Source organism: Lathyrus oleraceus, chromosome 1 (assembly GCF_024323335.1).
Source record: "Lathyrus oleraceus cultivar Zhongwan6 chromosome 1, CAAS_Psat_ZW6_1.0, whole genome shotgun sequence".
Taxonomy (NCBI): Eukaryota; Viridiplantae; Streptophyta; class Magnoliopsida; order Fabales; family Fabaceae; genus Lathyrus; species Lathyrus oleraceus.
In genome coordinates, this window is record NC_066579.1 from 96,889,344 (window position 1) to 96,910,953 (window position 21,610).

Genomic DNA, 21,610 nt, shown 5'->3' on the forward strand with positions numbered 1-21,610 from the left:
CTCTACCCACTTTGACACATAATCCACCGCCACCAATATGTAATTCTTACCAGATGATGGCGGAAATGGTCCCATAAAATCAATACCCCAAACATCAAACAGCTCCACTTCCAGCATGGAGTTTTGCGGCATCTGATTCCGCTTTGTAATGTTACCTATCCGTTGGCACCTATCACATTCTCGGACGATAGAATTTGCGTCCTTGAATAAGGACGGCCAATACAAACCTGATTGGAGAACTTTTGCTGCAGTTCTATCTCCACTGAAATGTCCACCATACTCAGAATTATGACAAGCTTTCAGAATGTCGGCTTGCTCTCTTTCTGGAACACATCTTCTGATCAAACCATCCACTCCCTTTTTGTAAAGAAATGGATCATCCCATAAGTATAACCTGCAATCATAAAGAAACTTTTTCTTTTGGTGAGAATTAAAGTCATCAGGTATAACCCCACCTACCACATAATTTGCATAATCAGCAAACCATGGTATCTCTTGAACAGCAAGTATTTTCTCATCAACGAATGTGTCCTGAATAGGATGTTCCTCCTCAGTTTCTTTGATTGGGGACATGCGAGATAAGTGATCCGCGACCGTGTTCTCGCACCCCTTTTTGTCTTTGATTTCCAAATCAAACTCCTGAAGGAGGAGGATCCATCTCAAAAGTCTCGGCTTTGATTCCTGCTTAGCAAACAAATACTTTAAAGCAGCATGGTCAGTATACACAATGACTTTTGAACCAAGCAAATATGATCTAAATTTGTCAAAAGCGTAAACCACGGCCAACAACTCCTTTTCGGTAGTTGCATAATTCATTTGGGCCGGGTTAAGGACATGACTAGCATAATAAATCACATGCAATAATTTGTCCTTCCTCTGTCCTAGGACAGCCCCCACAGCAAGGTCACTTGCATCACACATTATTTCGAAAGGCAAGGACCAATCGGGGGCTATTACAACAGGTGCACTGATCAACTTACTCTTTAAAGTTTCGAAAGCTACCGTGCAATTTTTATCAAATTAAATTGCTTGTCTTTGACTAGCAAATCAGTCAACGGTTTTGCGACTTTTGAGAAGTCTCTGATAAACCTGCGATAAAAACCTGCATGACCCAAGAAACTCCTTATCCCTTTTTCATTCACAGGAGGTGGGAGGTTAGCTATCACCTCCACCTTGGCTTTATCCACTTCAATTCCTTTGTGGGAAATTTTGTGTCCTAGCACAATTCCCTCCTGCACCATGAAATGACATTTCTCCCAATTGAGAATAAGGTTAGTTTCCTGACATCTTTGCAAAACAAGAGACAAGTTAGCTAAACAATTATCAAAAGAAGAACCAAACACAGAGAAATCATCCATAAACACCTCCATATACTTCTCAAGCATGTCGGAGAATATAGATGTCATACATCTCTGAAAAGTAGCTGGGGCATTGCACAGCCCAAATGGCATCCGTCTGTAAGCGAAAATACCATAAGGACATGTAAATGCAGTTTTTTCCTGATCTTCTGGGGCTACAGCAATTTGGTTGTATCCCGAGTATCCATCCAGAAAGCAATAATACTCATGACCTGCAAGTCTTTCTAACATTTGATCAATAAACGGGAGAGGAAAATGGTCCTTTCTTGTTGCAGTGTTCAGTCTTCTGTAATCGATGCATACTCGCCACCCTGTCACTGTGCGAGTTGGGATCAATTCATTCTTTTCATTTAGAATTACTGTGGTTCCTCCTTTCTTGGGTACCACATGCACTGGACTCACCCACGAGCTGTCAGAAATGGGGTAAATCATTCCCGAATCTAACAACTTTACAACCTCTTTCCTTACCACTTCTTTCATTGCTGGGTTCAACCTCCTCTGTGGTTGCACTACCGGTTTCTGATTATCCTCCATCAGTATCTTATGCATGCATACTGTGGGGCTAATACCTTTTAAATCCTCAATAGTCCACCCAATAGCACTCTTATGCTTCTTTAGTACCTGTATTAACTTTTCCTCATCTATGGCATTTAGCTCAGAACTGATAATAGCAGGATGATTTGTCCCAGATCCTAGAAAGACATATTTAAGATTTACAGGCAATTGTTTTAATTCAAAGTTTATACCTGGTTTACTTACCTTTTCATTTTCTAATTCTGGTGAAGATCTCAGATCCTCCCACCGACGTGGTTTGGATTTCATCCAAAGAGGTTGTGTATCCAGCATGGCAAGCACTTCTTTTTCTTTTTCATCATCATTCTCTTCAATCTCTCTGACTGACAGGCTCAGAACTCTTTCCAATGGTAATTCAGGAAACTTTCTTTGCATTGTGCTAGTCACTATTTGATCAATTACTTCAACAGAGTGGTTTGTACACATTTCCTCTTTATGTTTCATAGTATCCCGGACATCAATTCTGAGCTCTTCATCATATACCTTTAGGGTCAAGGTACCTCCCTCAATGTCTATCATGCATCTACCTGTTTCTAAGAACGGTCTTCCCAGAATCAGAGGTATCTCTTCATCTTCTGGCATTTCCAAAATTACAAAATCAACAGGAAAAACAAATTTATCAACTTTGACCAGAACATCCTCAACCACTCCAAAAGGTCTCTTCACTGAGTGGTCAGCAAATTGAAGTGTCATTCTGGTATCCTGAACATTGCCAATTCCCAGCTTCCTGTAAATAGACAAAGGCATCAGGCTAACACTAGCCCCCAAATCAATCAGTGCCCTTTTAAAAGACCTATCTCCAATGGTACACGGGATGGTCACAGACCCTCTATCTGGCTTCTTTACTGGAATCTTCATACCCTGCAAAATAGCACTACAAGTTTCAGTTAATATAACAGGGTCAGTGTCAGTGGTGCGCTTCTTGGAGATGATGTCTTTCATGAACTTCGCATAGATAGGCATCTGCTCGAGTGCCTCAGAGAATGGAATATTGATTTCTAATTTCTTGAACAATTCCATGAATTTCTGAAAAATTTTCTCATCTTGCTTCTTCTTTTTGTTTCTTTGTGGGAAAGGAAGCTTGATGATGGGTTTTGGTTCAGGTAGCTTTTCTTGTACCACCGGCATTTTCACACTTTCTTCCTCAGGTGGTGTCTTATTCTCTAAGATTTCCAGGTCCACTTCACACAATGTATCTTCTTCTTCATCCTTCTTCTTAAGATCTTCAACAGATTTTCCGCTTCTTGTTGTTACCGCACTCACATTATTGTGCTCCCTTGGATTTGTCACTGTTGCACTAGGTAATGCGCCTGGTATTTGGGAATTTGTTATCTGTTGTGCTATCTGACCCAATTGAATCTCCAGATTTTTAATTGATGCATTGGTGCTTTTCTGATTATTCCTGGTTTCCTCCTGAAATTGCATATTATGAGTTGCCATCTTCTCTATAGCAATCTCCCAATCCGCTTTCTTCGGTACCTGTTGCTGATAAGGTTGCTGTTGGTACGGTGGTTGTTGTTGTGGAGGTCCTTGAATATTACCCTGCTGATCTTTCCAAGAGAAATTAGGATGATTTTTCCACCCCGGATTATAAGTATTTGAGTAGGGATTATTCTGCCTCAGGTAATTTATAGCTCGCACTTGTTCTGCGGTTGCAACACAATGCATGGTAAAGTGTGGTCCACTACAAATCTCACAAATCATGGTCGGAACCGGTTGCACTTGAGCAACAGTCTGGGTACCTATATTCATAGCTTTCAATCTTCTTTCAACCTCAGCTGCAATTTGGTCTTCCATTTTCACTACCTGATTTGCTAATTTCAAGTCAATTTTTCCCTCTGGCTGATTCACAGTGCGGTCATATAATTCCAAATGCTCATTTGCTGCAATAGCTTCGATGATCTTTTTGATACCGGTTGCTGTTGAAAAATTAGATGAGCCACCAGCAGCTGTATCAATGAGTTGCTTAGTTTTCATTTTCAGCCCGTTTACAAAATTCTGCATTTGTTCAGTTTCATCCAAATTATGTGTAGGACATGCAACTAAACATCTCTTGAATCTTTTGTATGCATCTCCAAGGGTCTCTCCGTCTTTCTGTTTAAAATTCACAATGTCATACCTCTTACGGATATACACAGAAGCAGGAAAATACTCGTTCAAGAATGTTGTTTCCATTTGTTGCCAAGTAGTAATGCTTCCTGCGGGTAGGGAATAGAACCATTCCTCAGCGTCCTCAGATAAGGTGAATGGGAACATGACCAATCTCTTTGCCTCTTCAGAATGCCCATCAATTTTTAATGATGTGGTCATAGTCAGAAACCTCTGCAGATGCTTGTTTGCATCCTCATTGATTTTTCCTGCAAAAGGTTTACTTTCTAACTGGCGGATGGTTGAGGGATGTAACTGGAAGTGAGCAACATTAACAGGTTGGTTAACAATGGTCAACCGCACTGCTGGGTTATTCTGTCTGCCATAATCACCTAAAAGTCTCTCTGCTGGAGGTGGGTCTGCAGCCATGTTTTCGGTGTCTGGATGTGAAGCTGTGTCTGATTCAGATTTTTCGGAGTGAACAGAAACTGGAGTGACAGGTGTGGCCGGTTCTTCGGTGTCAGAATTGGCCAGTTTCTTTCTTCTTGCTTCTCTGAGCTTTTTGCGCAGTGTTCTCTCTGGTTCTGCGTCAAAATGAAAATGAGCTGAGGCCTTACCTCGCATACACAGATTAGAAGAAGTTAGTTATTATAATAATAAAAATAAAAATTAACACTAAATAAAATTTTGGATGCAGAGCAACAAAATTCTAATTGAAAATAAATTAATAAACTCTACTATCTTTGACAGTCCCCGGCAACGGCGCCAAAAACTTGATGTGAAAATAGCAAGTGTACTATTTTTCTCACTGTAGTAATAAAAGGGAAATTCCCCGTTTGTCGATCTCAAGGACTGCTTGACGATACAGAGTTTATAGATTGTTTCAATTAGACAAAAGCCTTTGGTTTTTTTGTGTTGTGGTGTAATTATACTACCAATTGCAAATAAATAAAACAAGTAAAAAGGTTGAACGAGATACAAATGAGAGAAGCTTGCTAGGGTTCGGTGACTGAAACTTCTTGTAACAGATATAATTTATGAAGGCGTAGAGCTATTCCTGTCAAATTAATTCCGGTCCTCAAGGGTATCTATTCTTAAGTCCTTAGTAATAGACCTTTGATTATGTAACCTAATTACTATGTCCATAAACAATTAGGTTCATACTCAAGCATTCATATATCAAGAATTACCGGTCAGATAGAAAATCCCTAGTCCTAGGTTATTTTTACTGTCCAAAGTTCTTATCCAGGTCAATGAATAATTGCTGTCCCGCTTACACTATTCATAAGAATCATCATTCGTTGGTCCGACAAATAACGCATAAAGAACGGTGATAAGAACAAATTAATGGAAAAGAAGAAATAAGCAATACTTTCATAAACATCAATACTGTCACATTCAGAATCAGGGTCACCCCCCTAGCAATGGGGGGTTTAGCTACTCATAATAAAAGTAAAAACAAAGATTAATATTGTTGTCATTACAGAATTTCGTGAGGAATCAATCTTCAATAGTCGGAAAACTCTTGAACATATGAATCCCGTGATCTTCCTTGAGTCTCCAGCTCTCAAAACGCGTATCTTTTTTCTCCAAAAATGTCCAACCCCCGGAAAATCGTGGTCTGGCTTCTTAATAGCTATTCAGTTGGATTTTTCCTGAATTTGTGCTCCATACGCGTACTGCGCTGTCCCATACGCGTACTGCCTAGTAGGACACGCGTATTGGACGTAACACAGCATCTGGTACGCGTATTGCCCAAGTTGTTACGCGTATTGCCTAAGTTGTTACGCGTATTGCCTATGCTGGTACGCGTATCACCAGAAGCTTGTATTTTGGCTGAATTTTCCTTCCCTCTGGTCATTCACGTATGGTACGCGTACTGGGAAGGTCCATACGCGTATCATGTAAGGTCATACGCGTATGGACAGCAGGTTCTCCAAAAATTGACTTTTTCTTCCGTTTTCTTGCTCGGGCTCGATTTCTCATCTGATGTTTGATCCCCTGAGCTTCCAAACTAGCTTTTTACCTGCTGACATACCAAAAAGTGTAAAATATCCTCAAGAAACTCATCAGTAACAACACACTTAATATCATGGAATTGAGCTTATTTCTAACGAAAAATGCTTCCGTTTACACAGTTTACCTGATTTATTTACGGTTAAATAGTGGAATGTCTAGCATAACTGGTGACTGATCAGCGGTAAAGGAATCGAGGTTGACCCGGCTAAAGTGAGAGCTATTCAAGAAATGCCAGTTCCCCGTACGGAGAAAGAAGTCAGAGGTTTCTTGGGACGCTTGAACTACATTGCTCGATTTATCTCCCACTTGACCGCTACTTGCAAACCCATCTTCAAGCTACTGAGGAAAAATCAAGAGATGATATGGAATGAGGAATGTCAAGAAGCTTTTGACAAAATCAAGAAATATCTCCAGGAACCTCCGATTCTGATACCACCAGTTGAAGGAAGACCTCTCATCATGTATTTGACCGTGTTAGAAAATTCAATGGGGTGCGTATTGGGGCAGCATGACGAGTCTGGTCGAAAAGAGTATGCCATATACTACCTGAGCAAAAAGTTTACCGACTGTGAAACAAGATATTCACTGCTCGAGAGAACTTGCTGTGCTTTGGCCTGGGCTGCTCGCCGACTAAGACAGTATATGTTGAATCATACCACTTTGTTGATTTCTAGGATGGATCCCATCAAATACATGTTCGAGAAGCCTGCCCTCTCCGGAAGAATAGCGAGATGGCAGATGATCTTAACAGAGTATGATATCCAATATACTACCCAGAAAGCAATCAAAGGAAGCGTGCTGGCTGATCATTTGGATCATCAAGCGGTGGACGATTACCAATCTATGAATTTTGAGTTCCCAGATGAAGATGTCATGCTTGTTACTGATAGTGGAAAACCTAAACCAGATGAAGGACCCGAATGGGGGTCCCGATGGACTATGGTCTTTGATGGATCTTCTAATGCATTGGGCCATGGTGTTGGGGTTGTACTCATTTCTCCCGAGGGTTACCATACGCCTTTCACAGCTAGACTATGTTTTCATTGTACCAATAATATGGCTAAGTATGAAGCATGTATTTTTGGACTCAAAGCTGCTATAGATTGGCGAGTCAAGTTTTTGAGTGTATACGGAGATTCGGCCTTGGTAATCAGTCAGATCAAAGGAGAATGGGATACTAAACATCCAAATCTCATTCCTTATCGAGAGCAGGTAATGACATTAATCCCCTACTTTGAAGAGATCACATTCGAACATATCCCACGAGAAGAGAACCAGTTGGCAGACGCATTAGCTACCATGTCATCTATGTTCAGGGTCAGATGGGGCAATGAAGCTCCCAGGATTACCATTGGACGGTTAGATGAACCAGCATACTGTTATGAACTTAACACTGAGAAGGTACCAGAGAAACCTTGGTTCCACGACATAAGAAGATATTTGGAAGCTCAGGAATACCCTGAAGGGGCATCCATCAATGACAGAAAATTCCTGAGGAAGTTCTCCGCTAAATTCTTTCTGAGTAACGGAGTATTATACAAACGTAATCATGATTCGACTCTGCTTCGCTGTGTGGATAAGAAGGAAGCAGAAAGGATTATGGAAGACATGCATGACGGTATTTTTGGGACTCATTCTAATGGACAGACAATGGCCAAGAAGATTCTGAGATCAGGGTATTATTGGTCTACCATGGAAGCGGATTGTCACCATCACTCCAGAACCTGTCACAAGTGTCAGATCTATGCAGACAAAGTACATGTGCCTCCTGCTCCATTGAATGTGTTGACAGCTCCTTGGCCCTTTGCAATGTGGGGCATCGATATGATTGGAGAGATTAAACCTACGGCTTCTAATGGACATCGCTTCATTCTCGTCGCTATTGATTACTTCACAAAGTGGGTAGAGGCAGCCTCATTCGCTTCTGTCACCAAGAATGTGGTGGCACGGTTCATCAAGAATAGTCTTATTTGCCGGTATGGCATCCCTGAAAGGATTATCACCGACAATGGTACTAATTTGAACAACAGGATGATTACTGAACTCTGCACGCAGTTCAAAATTAAGCATCACAACTCTTCTCCGTACCGACCAAAGATGAATGGCGCTGTAGAAGCTGCTAATAAGAATATCAAGAAGATCATACAAAAGATGACGGTAACGTACAAAGACTGGCATGAGATGTTACCGTTTGCCCTTCACGGTTATCGCACTTCAGTACGCACTTCGACAGGGGCAACTCCTTTCTCTTTAGTCTATGGAACGGAAGCTGTTTTACCAGTGGAAGTCCAGATTCCCTCTCTAAGAATCATGAAAGAGGCGGGCTTAGATGAAGATGAATGGATTCAGACTCGACTCGATCAGATAAATTTGATTGATGAGAAGAGACTCGCGGCTGTTTGTCACGGGCAGATATATCAGAAGCGCATGACCCAGGCATTTAACAAACGAGTCAAGAGACAGGTGTATCAAATTGGTGACTTGGTGATCAAGCGTATCATTCTACCCCAAGGTGATCCCAGAGGCAAATGGACTCCCACATACGAAGGGCCATTTGTAGTTAAGAAAGTATTCTCTGGTGGAGCCATGATGCTTGCTACAATGGATGGCGAAGACTTCCCGCATCCTGTGAACGCGGACATAGTTAAAAAATACTACGCATAAAAGAGACCCGCTAGGTCGACGTACCTAGGCAAAAGTAAGGGCATCCCGGCGAACCAAAAGGGTTCGGGCAAAAATTAGGGATAAACATATAAAAATGTACACCCGACAAGTCGAAAACCTGAAAAGGCGGCTTGGGCAAAAAAGGGTATCCTGGTGGACTGAAAACCTGAAAAGGCGGTCCAGGAAAAAATTAGGGATTAAAGCGTATGACTATGTCCCATTCTCTGTCAGCTTCATCCAAGTTCGAAGGACTGAACAAGCTAATCACTTCTATCCGACAGCAGGAGATGAGATGCTTGAAGACATAATGACAGTAGTGGAATTAGAATCGATAGGACTTTGGCTGCATAGCTTTCTCTTTTTCTTGACAATTTCCTCTTACTAGGATTTCTGTCTCCTTGTACTCAAATTGCCTATTTACGGGCCCTCTTTCAAAAAATCAATACAATTTCATTTCCAAAAAGATGCTTTCGTTTTGCTTTCTCTGTTTTGTTTGCGTAAACGTCCATTGATTTACTTCGAATTGATTCATGCGTTTGAATATGATCAATGTTTATCAAAAATACATGTCTAAAATGGAAATAGCAATTACTACGAGACTTCAGGACCAAGGAGAAGGTCTAACCACGCTTTCCAATGAGTCCGGTGCTAATTCGATTCCCCGGCAACGCCAACTATTCCTCAGAAGAAATCGGCACCGCCCTACCGAAAGGTCATCCCTTCTATCCCCAGCCAGGCCCCGTTGGACAGAACCCAAATCCCCAGCTAAGGAAGGGCCATCAATACCAATGTCTCCGACCAGCAGACTGAGATTTATCTCCCCAGTAGTGTCCCCTGGAAGAATGTTTCAGACGCCTAATGCATTCATTATATCATTTCACAGCACCCGCATACATACAACATTTGCATCTCATGCATCATGACATAGCATGAAGCTAACCTTATTTTTCAGGTCAATTATCCTCTTGATACGGTCAAAACAAAGGTCCATTCAGACGGACAGCTTTGTCAATTACAATCAGAGGTCAACTACATCTTTCAGATAAACTCCATGTCAACATTCATTCTGGCATCCTCCTAACGATGGCATCTATAAGCCCATCCCCAGTAAATTATTGCCAATACAACATATACATCAGATACAGCCTAACGTACGGTTCGCTCTGATTCAGATCCATTCTGACCTTCAACAACTCAGATATGATCTAGCGTATGATCCATTCTGACCTTCAACAACTCAGATATGATCTAGCGTATGATCCATTCTGACCTTCAACCGCTCAGATACAGTCTAATGTACGATCAAGTTAGACCAGATGCTGCTCAAATACGGTTTAATGTACGACCAAGTTAAACCTTCATCTTTCTCAGGTGCTACCTTCGGACAGGTACATTCCTGAATGATAGTCTAGTATACGACTATTCCCTTTCTCAGGTGCTACCTTCGGACAGGTACATTCCTGAATGATAGTCTAGTATACGACTATTCCCTTTCTCAGGTGCTACCTTCGGACAGGTACATTCCTGAATGGTAGTCGAGTATACGGCTACTCCCTTTCTCAGGTGCTACCTTCGGACAGGTACATTCCTGAATGATAGTCTAGTATACGACTATTCCCTTTCTCAGGTGCTACCTTCGGACAGGTACATTCCTGAATGATAGTCTAGTATACGACTATTCCCTTTCTCAGGTGCTACCTTCGGACAGGTACATTCCTGAATGGTAGTCGAGTATACGGCTACTCCCTTTCTCAGGTGCTACCTTCGGACAGGTACATTCCTGAATGATAGTCTAGTATACGACTATTCCCTTTCTCAGGTGCTACCTTCGGACAGGTACATTCCTGAATGGTAGTCGAGTATACGGCTACTCCCTTTCTCAGGTGCTACCTTCGGACAGGTACATTCCTGAATGATAGTCTAGTATACGACTATTCCCTTTCTCAGGTGCTACCTTCGGACAGGTACATTCCTGAATGATAGTCTAGTATACGACTATTCCCTTTCTCAGGTGCTACCTTCGGACAGGTACATTCCTGAATGGTAGTCGAGTATACGGCTACTCCCTTTCTCAGGTGCTACCTTCGGACAGGTACATTCCTGAATGGTAGTCGAGTATACGGCTACTCCCTTTCTCAGGTGCTACCTTCGGACAGGTACATTCCTGAATGGTAGTCTGGTATACGGCTACTCCCTTTCCCAGGTGCTACCTTCGGACAGGTACATTCCTGAATGGTAGTCTGGTATACGACTACTCCCTTTTCAGCAGCTTCAGCCTAACGTACGGCTCTTTCTGCAACTCAGATACGATCTAGCGTACGATCCATTCTGATCTTTCATCCCCAGCAAAGTCATCTGCCTAATGAACAGCTCCCTCTGGTATTCAGACACGGTCTAACGTATGGTCCATTCTGATCCCTTATCCCCAGCAGTATAGCATACTCTGACTCCCCAACGAAGTCAACAGCATAATGGATGGTTCACTATACGGTCTGATGTATGACCCGGTGTGACACCCATGTCTCTAGATATCGTCTAACGTACGACACAATCTGGAAATTTCCTCAGCAAGTTTCTTGGGTGGCATCTTTAAGCCCATCTCCGTCAAGACAAATGAACAAGTGCAAATTTTTGGGGCATTCTAAGTGTTCAATAATCTTTCACCTCCAGACCACGAACGGCACCTACCATTCTACTCTCTCGGTTCAAGAATATTGAACAGGGGCAGCTGTCATACCCCAAAATTTGCCCGTTGGTATTACAAAGCATTTCTCAAGACCCTCCGACTTATTCTGCAAGGCACCGACATCAAGTGAACAAAAGCCCAGCTTACAACAGGCCCAACCCAAAAGGGGCCCAAAATAGCATGCTCGCTAGGCGAGCAATCCCTTCGCCTAGCGGACGCTTCGTCATGACACTCGCCCAGCGAAGCGTCAGATCCAGGAAAAGGCCCAGACCTAGTTTGCTCGCTAGGCGAGCAATTCCTTCGCCTAGCGAAGCTTGCGAAGTTTGAGATTTTTGGACCTCATTTTAAGCCCATTAGGTCACCACTCCCTCTACTATAAATGCCTGCTCCTCTGCCACGAAAAAGAACACACACAGACGGACGAAGACGGACGGAAACACGCATCCAGAGGGAGAAACACAGAAACCCTGCTGATCCAAAGAATTCAGAAGGCGGAAACCCTGAAAGCCGCTTACTCACTCCGAAGCTACAGCCGTCCAACTCAATCCGGCTCGCCAATTCAAGGTTACGACTCGATTTGCAAACAGGTTAGCTTCACTATTATTCGCTTTAGCTTCTTAATTGGCATATGATTAATTGGCATATGATTATCATTTGGTGTCCGTATTTTGCATGTGGTATCATTTTAGTATCTTAATTTGCATGTGATATCGTTTTGTATTTTCACTTGGCATATGGTACCACTTCATGTTCTTAATTTGTGGATTATAATTGAATTCATAAATATTTTGGAGTTTTGCATGAGAATTTAAATGTGCTTGAATATTGTGAAACTGAACCATATAATTATGTGTTGGATGCCATAAGCCATGTTGCAGGTTGAGGTCCTAATGTTCTCAAATTTCAAACCCGTGGCCGCTCGCTAGCTCCTCGCTAGGCGAGCCCGCAGCGAGCCTTCGCTGAGCCTTCGCTAGGCGAAGCAGAGGCGACCAGGCCAGGGGCTGCTTTGCTTTTTGCTGCCTATTTCATGTTTACCTAATGATGATTCTGCATTATTTGGCCTAAATTCTTGGCTGCTATATTTATCTTATGATGCAATTTCCAATTGTATTTTATGCTTTAATCCATGTGTTCATGGTGTAAAGGCTAGCATACTTCCGAAGAAATAGCCGGCTAGGTACTCCGCTTTACGCATGGGAAGCCTTCATGGAGAGGGATTCTAAATTATTTCACTTTAATGTGAAGATTCATATTGATTGCCTAATTAATTTTACTATATTAACTTTTAATGTGTGTTGATTTTAATGTATCGATTTAAGGCGGTATCACCATAATTACCTAATGAACTTAAAACATGGACTTTAAATAAATGATATCGGACCTCTCTTTATTACCCCACAATTTCGATATTACGGTCATGTCCCGCGAACGTGGGGATACCTTTAGCAAAGACCCTTCGGTAAAATCATCATAGTCCCTCGGATGTTGCCTTCAAAAATACGATTTTGTCCCTCGATGACCCTTCGGTGTAGCCTACGGTTAAATGATGATAGTCCCTTCGAATGCTAAGGTATCCTCACAACTGTTGCCTTCAATGACCTATCGATGACCCTACGATGACCCTTCTACATCCCCAGGATAAAACTACTTACTTCTCAATAGTAAGGACAGTTTTACCCTCATAAGGATGGGAAATGCCCGGAAAGACCTCGGACAGGTATAACCTTAATTGCTCATTCATAACAAAAAATGCTTTTCACACCTCACACCTTTCAAACATCCTTTTTAGAAAATCACCACTTAGCATACATCCGTACTAGGATCATTGCCGAGTTATATTTTTCTAAACTACTTTCAAAAAACTATACGAGATAACCACTTTGTATACATTCATGCAAGAATCATTACAAAGTTAAAATCTCGTTTTCAAAGCCTTTTTATACACTTTTCAACCACCTTTTTCAAACTAAAAAAAAAACATAAATGATTGAGCAATTAAGAGCCCATGGATAACCATGGATACAAAGGGTGCTAATACCTTCCCTTTGTATAAAGTACCTCCCGAACCTAAGAATTTAAAATTAAGGTCTTTCCTGTTCTTTTCCACCTTTCCTTATGGGATAAAAGAAAAGTCGGTGGCGACTCTTGCTAACCGCGACATTGCGATTACAAATCCAATAAGGTCCAGTTCACCGTATGACACGAAGGAAGAAAAATGGTCGCCCTAACAGCACCCGGATTCGAACCGAAATGGATACGGAGAACAAAATGGTTAGACTATGTAGTTCATGCCATCAACCAGGTCACAATCGTAATAACGGTCCTAGTGTTGGAATATATGAATAACTAAATTTATTTCATAGTAGATGTCTATGACGAAAATAACATTACATAAACTGTAACACAAATAATTATAACAAATACAATACAAGAACTATACGATTACAACCATCAAAACAATTTTGAACATGTAATGCATCATCCTACGAGCGTCTTGGTCAGTCTTAATATCCACTCATTCGCGCACTTCTCCGTTTTGGTTAAACGTGGACACAAGCCATTGTATTCTTCTAATTCGTTCACCCTCTCCAATTTTTCCCTCTAACCAACTGTACAACGTCCGATTAAGACGTTCAAACGTATCTGTGTTCCAAAGTCGAACCTGTATCGGAGCCGCAACAGTAGAAAATATTACATCAACATTTCGTTTCTGAATGTATACAGACATTATTGAAACAGAGAGAATTGAAATTGATGGTTGAACTAGACAACTTATGGTATTAGGAGATGAATTTGAGTGAAAATAATTGTATACAAGGTGTGGTATTTATAGAAACGGAACATCTATTGGACAAACCACGTGGACGCCAGAAAAATTGACGCCCACATGACCATCACATGCAGGCGCCAGATGAATTGGCTCCCACCATGAAAATGCACTCAGGCGCCAGAGGCATTGGCGTCTCCTCATGAGGGTCAATGCAAGCGCTACAAGCATTCGCGCCTCCTCATGATGCCCAATGCATGTGTGTCAATGATCCTGACGCCTATTCTTATTGGTATGGGGGTGCGTTAATTCATCTGACGCATCATCTACAAAAGTTGGTTATTTTGGTATTTTTTTTAAAAAATTGATTATTTTCGATTTTTTTTTGAAAAAATTGGTTATTTTGAAAAAAAATCCAATTTTTTTTTATAGAGAACCAATAACACACTTAAACTCTGCAAATGAGAAAAAAAAAAAGTAAAAAAAAAAAAGAGAAATACCTTTTATTGAATAGAGCCAAAGCCTTCAAAAATTTGGGACTATTGGCGGTTAGCTAATGAAAAGAGGCGCGTTGTTTTTATATTGCCATTAAGGAGTCGTTATCTTCTTCATTACGCAAACGTGACTGATTCTACTCTATCACCGTCATTTTCAACTTAATTTTTTTTCCAAAACTACTTAGTAAAAACAAATCAAATTAGCAGTAACTAACTACTTGTACCATAAATAAATAATGCTATTAACTCGATTCATTACATCAATCTCTCATTTCAATTCCAAATCCAATTTTCTTCTCCTTTCCTCCGCTACTATGTCTTCCACCGCCGCCGTCGACGACGCCAAACACGGTTTCTCCCGTCCTGAGATGTACAAACAAAATCTCGCGGGAACCGTCGATTCCTACGATCGCCACGTGTTTCTCTGTTACAAGAATCACCGCGTTTGGCCTCCGCGTGTTGAAGCCTCCGATGATGATCCATTAGTAAAACGCGTTGCTACTGCGTTTAAAGCGAGGAAAAACGACATCGTCGTTAAGGTGATTACTGATTAATTACTTCAATTTATTAATTAAGTTTGCTTTTGGATTTCGTTATTTGTTGATTTGTTTGATTCTTTGCTTGCAGACGAAAATCACGGTTTGTGAGGCGCGTGAGGAGGATGGCTACTCCGACGGTGATGTCTTGATTTTCCCTGAAATGATCAAATACAAGTATGTTTATTACTAAATTAATCATGGCTATGCTTATCTTTCTAGTATACTTCAGTTCAGTTGTTGTTTATAGCAAGGTTTTAAAAAAAGTCTGGCCGCCGACAAAACCTGTACCGACCGAAATCGTAAAAGACTTAGTTTATTAGTATATTTTTCTTATGCATCAACTATTTTTATAACTAAAGACAAAAAATGAAGTTTAATTGTTTTCTTGTAAATTGTTTTCATGAACTTTTCAATACCCTGTCATCCAATTATAATATATTTTAATGATATTTGATATATTACTTTCCATAATTGAGCGATCTAATTGAACTTGCATGCATTGTTTTTATACTCTAATACTAATTGGAGTTTTAAACTAGGATGATTAATGTGTTTCACAGGTGTTGTGTGTGAATTAGTTTTTTATGCACAGATAAACAATGATGAAGTATAGTAGACACTGGCACAAACAAGATATGGTGTCTCACTAAATAAGCATTGGATAATGGATTTGGTTAAGATAGAGTTTGTTGTTAAGCTTTGATGTTTTTACTATGAAAATATTTTTGTAATGAAACATGGTGCAATTTTTTCAATCAAATGAATTTGTTTTTCATCGACTGCTTTTATTTAAAATTAAAACTTGTGTGTTTTTATTAAATTCTGATAATTTTCAAAGTGATGCCAAATACACACAGCAAAAGAGAGAATGAAGTCTTTTTTAATGAACTGATACATAATTGCAAGTGATTTTCTTGTATTTATGGACATCCCGAGACTGACTGTAACTAACTGAAAAACCAATTAAATGATGACTAATCCAATTAATTAATCACAAGCGTGAAACTAAATTGAATTATAAAATGTCATCATTTCTTATTTTGATTTAAGATTTCATATTGAGAATGGTGTGTTGTGTTGTTGTTTCGATTGAAAGGGGTTTGAAGGAATCAAATGTTGATAGCTTTTTCGACGATGTTATGGTGGGTTGTAAATCATGGGGTGATGGAGTGCAGAATGCGGTGGCAGGTTCATACATTTTTGTGTGTGCTCATGGAAGCCGTGACGTGAGGTGTGGTGTTTGTGGGCCTGTTCTTATTGACAAGCTCAATGAAGAAATTCAGCTCCGTGGATTGAAAGATCAGATATCTGTTATGGCGTGTTCTCATGTTGGTGGCCATAAGTATGCTGGCAATTTAATCACATTTAGTCCTGGACCAGATGGAAAAATTATGGGTCACTGGTAAGCCTTCCACTTGTGTTATTGATCCTTTTTTTCTTCAAGGATTTTAGTATTACTTGTTTAATTATAGCACCTAATATTTAATTACAGGTATGGCTATGTTACTCCTAATGATGTGCCTGCCTTGCTAGATCAACACATCGCCAAGGGAGAGGTCATACAAAAACTATGGAGGTTACAACTTATTTTTTATTCTGCATTTTCTATCCTTTAGTCAAACGTTTTCTTTTTTAAGCAGAAATTTTATATACACACAAAAGGCTCTAGGCCAAGGACTAGACCTATATATTACAGTCTCTACTCTCTCAACACTGCACATGAAACACCCATGCAACAATAACAAATGATAAACAGAACCGGTAAATCACCAACAGAAATTGGCGCAACACCAATATACACCAAAAGCACGAGAAATAAACACCTTTGATTAGCTAGATGACATTAATTCTTGTAACTTCCTGCTAATGTGTGGTCCATTTGTTGCAGCAGCAGCATATCAATTGCTCCTCATGATACCAACACCACACATTCCTTTTTCTTTTTTTTTTCTTTTTCTGTCACACGTATTCTATCTGTTAGTTCTATATTGTTTGACCCCATTCATGACAAGCTCTTGTCTCAATTTCCTTGAGTGTTGTTGTTTTTCCACTCCGTTAGTTATGCATTACTTGTCCAGCATCCCTCTCCTTGTTTCCTTTTTCACACGAACTTCTTTTCTTACACAACTATTTGAGAGAATATGATTAATGCATAATGAAGCCTTAAAGACTCCATAATTTGATATTACCTAACCAATTCAATATCCAAGTCTTCCATGGATTTCCACATTACTCCAATGTTAATATGCCATTGTAATCTTAAAATAGTGAAACCATTTGTCCATGGAGATATTGGTTGCACCGTTGAATCACAGCTTTCCTGTGGCCGAACTGACTTCTAACAGTACCTTCCATGCTCCTTTGAAATAGTAATTTTCTCTTGAGCTTAATTATACACATCACTAATCTCCTTTCATCACAATCAAATATATTCAACTACCTACAATATACAAATTTCAAATACTCAGAACATGCTATATTTCCTTTTTTAACCTAGCTCTTTGCCTCAATACTTCAAAGCTACTCCACTCCAAATTCACATTCACTTCAAATGATGTTGCCTGATATGCCCCCATTTTCATGCCACCTTGCTTTACACAAGTACAGTAAGGTACAAACAAACATTTATACAAATAGCCACCACCATTCAACCCCATACAAATCAAAGGATTCATACATCATTGCGTAAGTCATGCCCAAAAGCTTTGATCCTTGCACTTAGCCACCTCCAAACACTTACTTTCACTCTGTCCACCATTGAATCTATATCCATTTCATTCTGACAAAATTATTTTAAGGATATATTGTTCTAAAATTAAGGCAACATAAATTAATCAATTAAATGTGTGTTTTAGAATAGATTCTTAAACTACTCTTTTGTTAATTTTGCCATGATATATCAAATGGACTTATCAAGATATTCAATGCTAGATTTCCACATGGATATATACATTATCTGATTTAAGGTGTGTTTGGAATTCGAGTAGTTGTGGACAACATCGTCCTTCTAGTATGGGATGCATTATATTTTATAACTTACTACTTTTATACTAAAACTGGGTCTTCATTTTGTTTGTTGCATGCAAATTAGTTTTTGTAAAAACTGTGCAAATTATTTTGTGAACTAATTTTCAATTAATTAAATTTTGCTTATAAGAGAGGATAATTAAATTTTGCTGTATGGAATTGTTTCAGAGGCCAAATGGGGCCACCTCTTGATGAACTTAAGGGAGCAAATGACCAGAAGCTCGCTAATGGAGATGATACTCACAAGAGCAAGAAGAATGTAGAACTAGAAAGTAACAATCTGAGCAACAATGAAAATGTGGCTGGTTGCTGCCAGGGTGTTAATGGGGTTTCTTGTTGCAGAAGTGCAAGTTTTGAGCAAAATAAAGTAGTTGATGAAACCGTGGAAGCAAATAAAAAACAGGGGTGCCAAGTATGTTGGAGTTGGCGTGTATTACAGCAGCGTGATATTCTTACAGCTACCGGTATACTTGGAGCTTTAGCTGTTGTTGCTGTTGGTTACAGATTTTATAGAAGGTCAGGCTGAGAGCTTGATGGTACGTTCTATAGTTCTCACTCTTTTCATTAAGAAATAATGATGGAATCATTTTAAATAAGTCTTATGTACAAGCTTCTATTTATTGGAATTGAAGAGATAGTGGAACCTGACTAGAGATGTAATGATGAAAATTTTATACATATATTTCATCTTAAAAATTTTCAATACAATTATGTTTTGTTGTATTTGTTCCTCTATGTTACTGCTTTTGTAGTAAATTCAAAATTTAGTGTGATAATTGAACTTCAAATATGTTTGTTTCCTCTTTGCTCTTATGTTATGTTTCCAGTTTTCTAGTGAGTTCAAAATTACTATGATAATTAAATTTTAGCTGTGCTCTTATGTTATCTTTTTTCTTAAATGCCTAAAGTAAAATCCAAGTTGTCAAGCTCTTACTTGCATCATAGTTCATGAATCGAACCAGAACCAATCATATATACATAGAGATGTGAACAATTCTACATTGTATCACTTCAATATACCTTCCCTGAAGTTAGGTCCTAAACTAGAAGTCATCATCATTAAAAATATAATACCAAAAAAATTAGAAAGAAACAAGAGATGCATGAATACATTATGAGCCGAATCTATTTCGAAAACATTATTTATGTGAAAGATTATGTATTGAGCTTTGCAATCATCTCCTCTACCAATCTCAAAGTAGTATGTCCCAATTTCTCTCCTTCTGCATCAATCTCGTCCATTATCTGTTCTATAAGCTCATGATTAATTTGTCTATGTCTCGAGCTACAACTCGAGCAGTCTCTCAGAAGCAATAGCAATTCTCTAGCCATGGATTTGGCTCTGCACGTACCAGCGGCACTTAACTGAAGCAATCCCGGCATCACCCCGTCTGTCAAAATCAATACTCTATATTTTTCTCTGCTGCTTTGACATATAAGGAGAAGTATACCAACTGCATGCTCTTTGCCAAGTGATGATCCATCCTCAATAGTCTCAACCAGTATCCGAATCGCTCCTCCGGTACTAGCAGTCTCACAAAGTGCACTCTCTGATGAAGAAACAATCTTTTCTAGCAACCCTATCGCTTTCTCAACTGATGAAGACGATTTTACCGAGCCGTGGATCAGTTCAAGCAAGGAGAGTATAACACCAGAAGATTCAATCAATGGAATAATCTCTTGGCAGGTTGTGAGGTTATGGAGAGTAGCTATAGCATCTAGTTGAGACTGAGTGTGTGTGTTACTACTATTGATAAATTCAACCAAAATCTGAACCGCACCAGATGAAGCTATAGCTATCTTATTTCTCTTGCATGAAGAAAGTGTTAACATGGCTGCTAATGACAATTGTATCACTGTCTGGCTTTCACAATGGAGGAGGTTCAGCAAAATTGGCAAAACTCCGTATCTGACGATCCGAATCTTGTTTCTGCAAAATTTGTGAAGTTTCTGTAAGATTTCATCAACTTCTAAGAAGACCATTGAAATTAATATTCTTATAAGAGAAGAAATTTTTATTCTCCCTTTCTGTTTTATAAATTACTTTTTAGTAAAGAATCATGATGGTAGATTTAAAATCCAATACTAACCAATGACAAATATTTATTACATAAAACATATTCCTTTAGACCCACTAGCAAAACACCATCATGGGGTAGTAAAAAGTTCAAACTTTTTAATTACTCCAATAGTGTTTGGTTGAGTATGCTTTAAACTCAATTCCTCTATTATTTTGTCATGTACTCCCCATAATAGAGGTTTGTCAAATAATAGCTATATCAAGTATGAATCCTAGGGGTTGGACTGGTGGTGAAGACTTAGACTTAAAAAGTTTGTTCCTATCTAAGATCTCAAGTTCGAAAACCTAAGATGCCAACAATTCTTATATTGGGCTAGTCCATATAGAATTTTGCTCCGTCTTCAATTGGGTGTCCCAGCTAGTGAACTATTTGGTTCTCCGGATTAGTCGGTCCTTGGACCGGATGCCGAGTTTTTAGAAAAACAACTATATTAACTCTAGCACTATAACATAGTATAATTTTTCGTGATCATAATTGAAAAGACTGTTTCTGAATTAGAAGAAATTTGGGAACATAACCAGAAGAAATGAAGAAAGTTTACACAGAATGTTGAATATTAAAGGTGAAAGTGAATGCACTAACCTTTCACTCCCAAAGGAAAGGTTTAGAAGAGCACAAAGAGAAGCTTCTATAGCTTCAAAGTTTTCAGAATGAAGCATGGAAACCAGAGGGACCATAACTCCACTTTCTGCCAAATTGTGTTTTTGCTTACTACACAATCTACTAAGTTTCATTGCTGCTTGAATTTGAGCTTCACTATCACCATTCCAAAGGTTTTCCACAATCTCTTTCTCCATTGAAGCTCTTTCTGTGTTCCTTGTCTGTTAGGAAATAGTAATTGTAGCATTGAGATTGGTTGCTTGAAGAGGTAACTTTAAGCTTTTGAGGAGTTGAGGGTATTTCCAATCCATTGTTTCAACTAGAAGCAACATACAATTCTTTTTGATCATCTTTTTTAACTCTTAGGTGTGTGTTGATATTTAATTAGTATTGATTCCTAACAGTGAATCTTTAACTTTCTTTGTATGGAAGCAAACAATTTCAGCTTTTGGTAGGTTTGTCGAAATTTTCTAATGATTTTGTGTTTTTTCTACTTTAATGATTGGGTGATGGTATAAGCTTGAAAATAGTGTTTTCATTAGTAGCTAATCTCACTCTTGTTTATCACATTGACAACGTTTATTATTCTTTTCTTCAATAATGCCAATACCCTTTTGACCAATTCTACTAGATCCGTAATTATTATTCTTATAATATAAAGATACAAAATAGTGTGAGATGATAATAATATTAATAAAAAAAAAATCATAA

The 21,610-nt window shown here is 39.2% G+C and overlaps 2 protein-coding genes across 2 annotated transcripts; one reads left to right on the forward strand and one right to left on the reverse strand.

Moving 5' to 3' along the window:
• The first annotated feature begins 14,859 nt into the window (after positions 1-14,859).
• Positions 14,860-19,018, forward strand: LOC127119017 (altered inheritance of mitochondria protein 32). The gene is made up of 5 exons (XM_051049226.1): positions 14,860-15,191; positions 15,280-15,365; positions 16,288-16,593; positions 16,684-16,767; positions 18,387-19,018. The coding sequence occupies exons 1-5, from the start codon at positions 14,889-14,891 to the stop codon at positions 18,742-18,744; spliced, it is 1,137 nt and encodes a 378-aa protein (XP_050905183.1). The 5' UTR covers positions 14,860-14,888; the 3' UTR covers positions 18,745-19,018.
• A 132-nt stretch (positions 19,019-19,150) lies between these two features.
• LOC127119023 (U-box domain-containing protein 3) lies at positions 19,151-21,290 on the reverse strand. Its single transcript, XM_051049239.1, has 2 exons — positions 20,882-21,290; positions 19,151-20,148 (listed from the first exon to the last, which is right to left on the reverse strand). The coding sequence occupies exons 1-2, from the start codon at positions 21,094-21,096 to the stop codon at positions 19,374-19,376; spliced, it is 990 nt and encodes a 329-aa protein (XP_050905196.1). The 5' UTR covers positions 21,097-21,290; the 3' UTR covers positions 19,151-19,373.
• Positions 21,291-21,610: the final 320 nt, after the last annotated feature.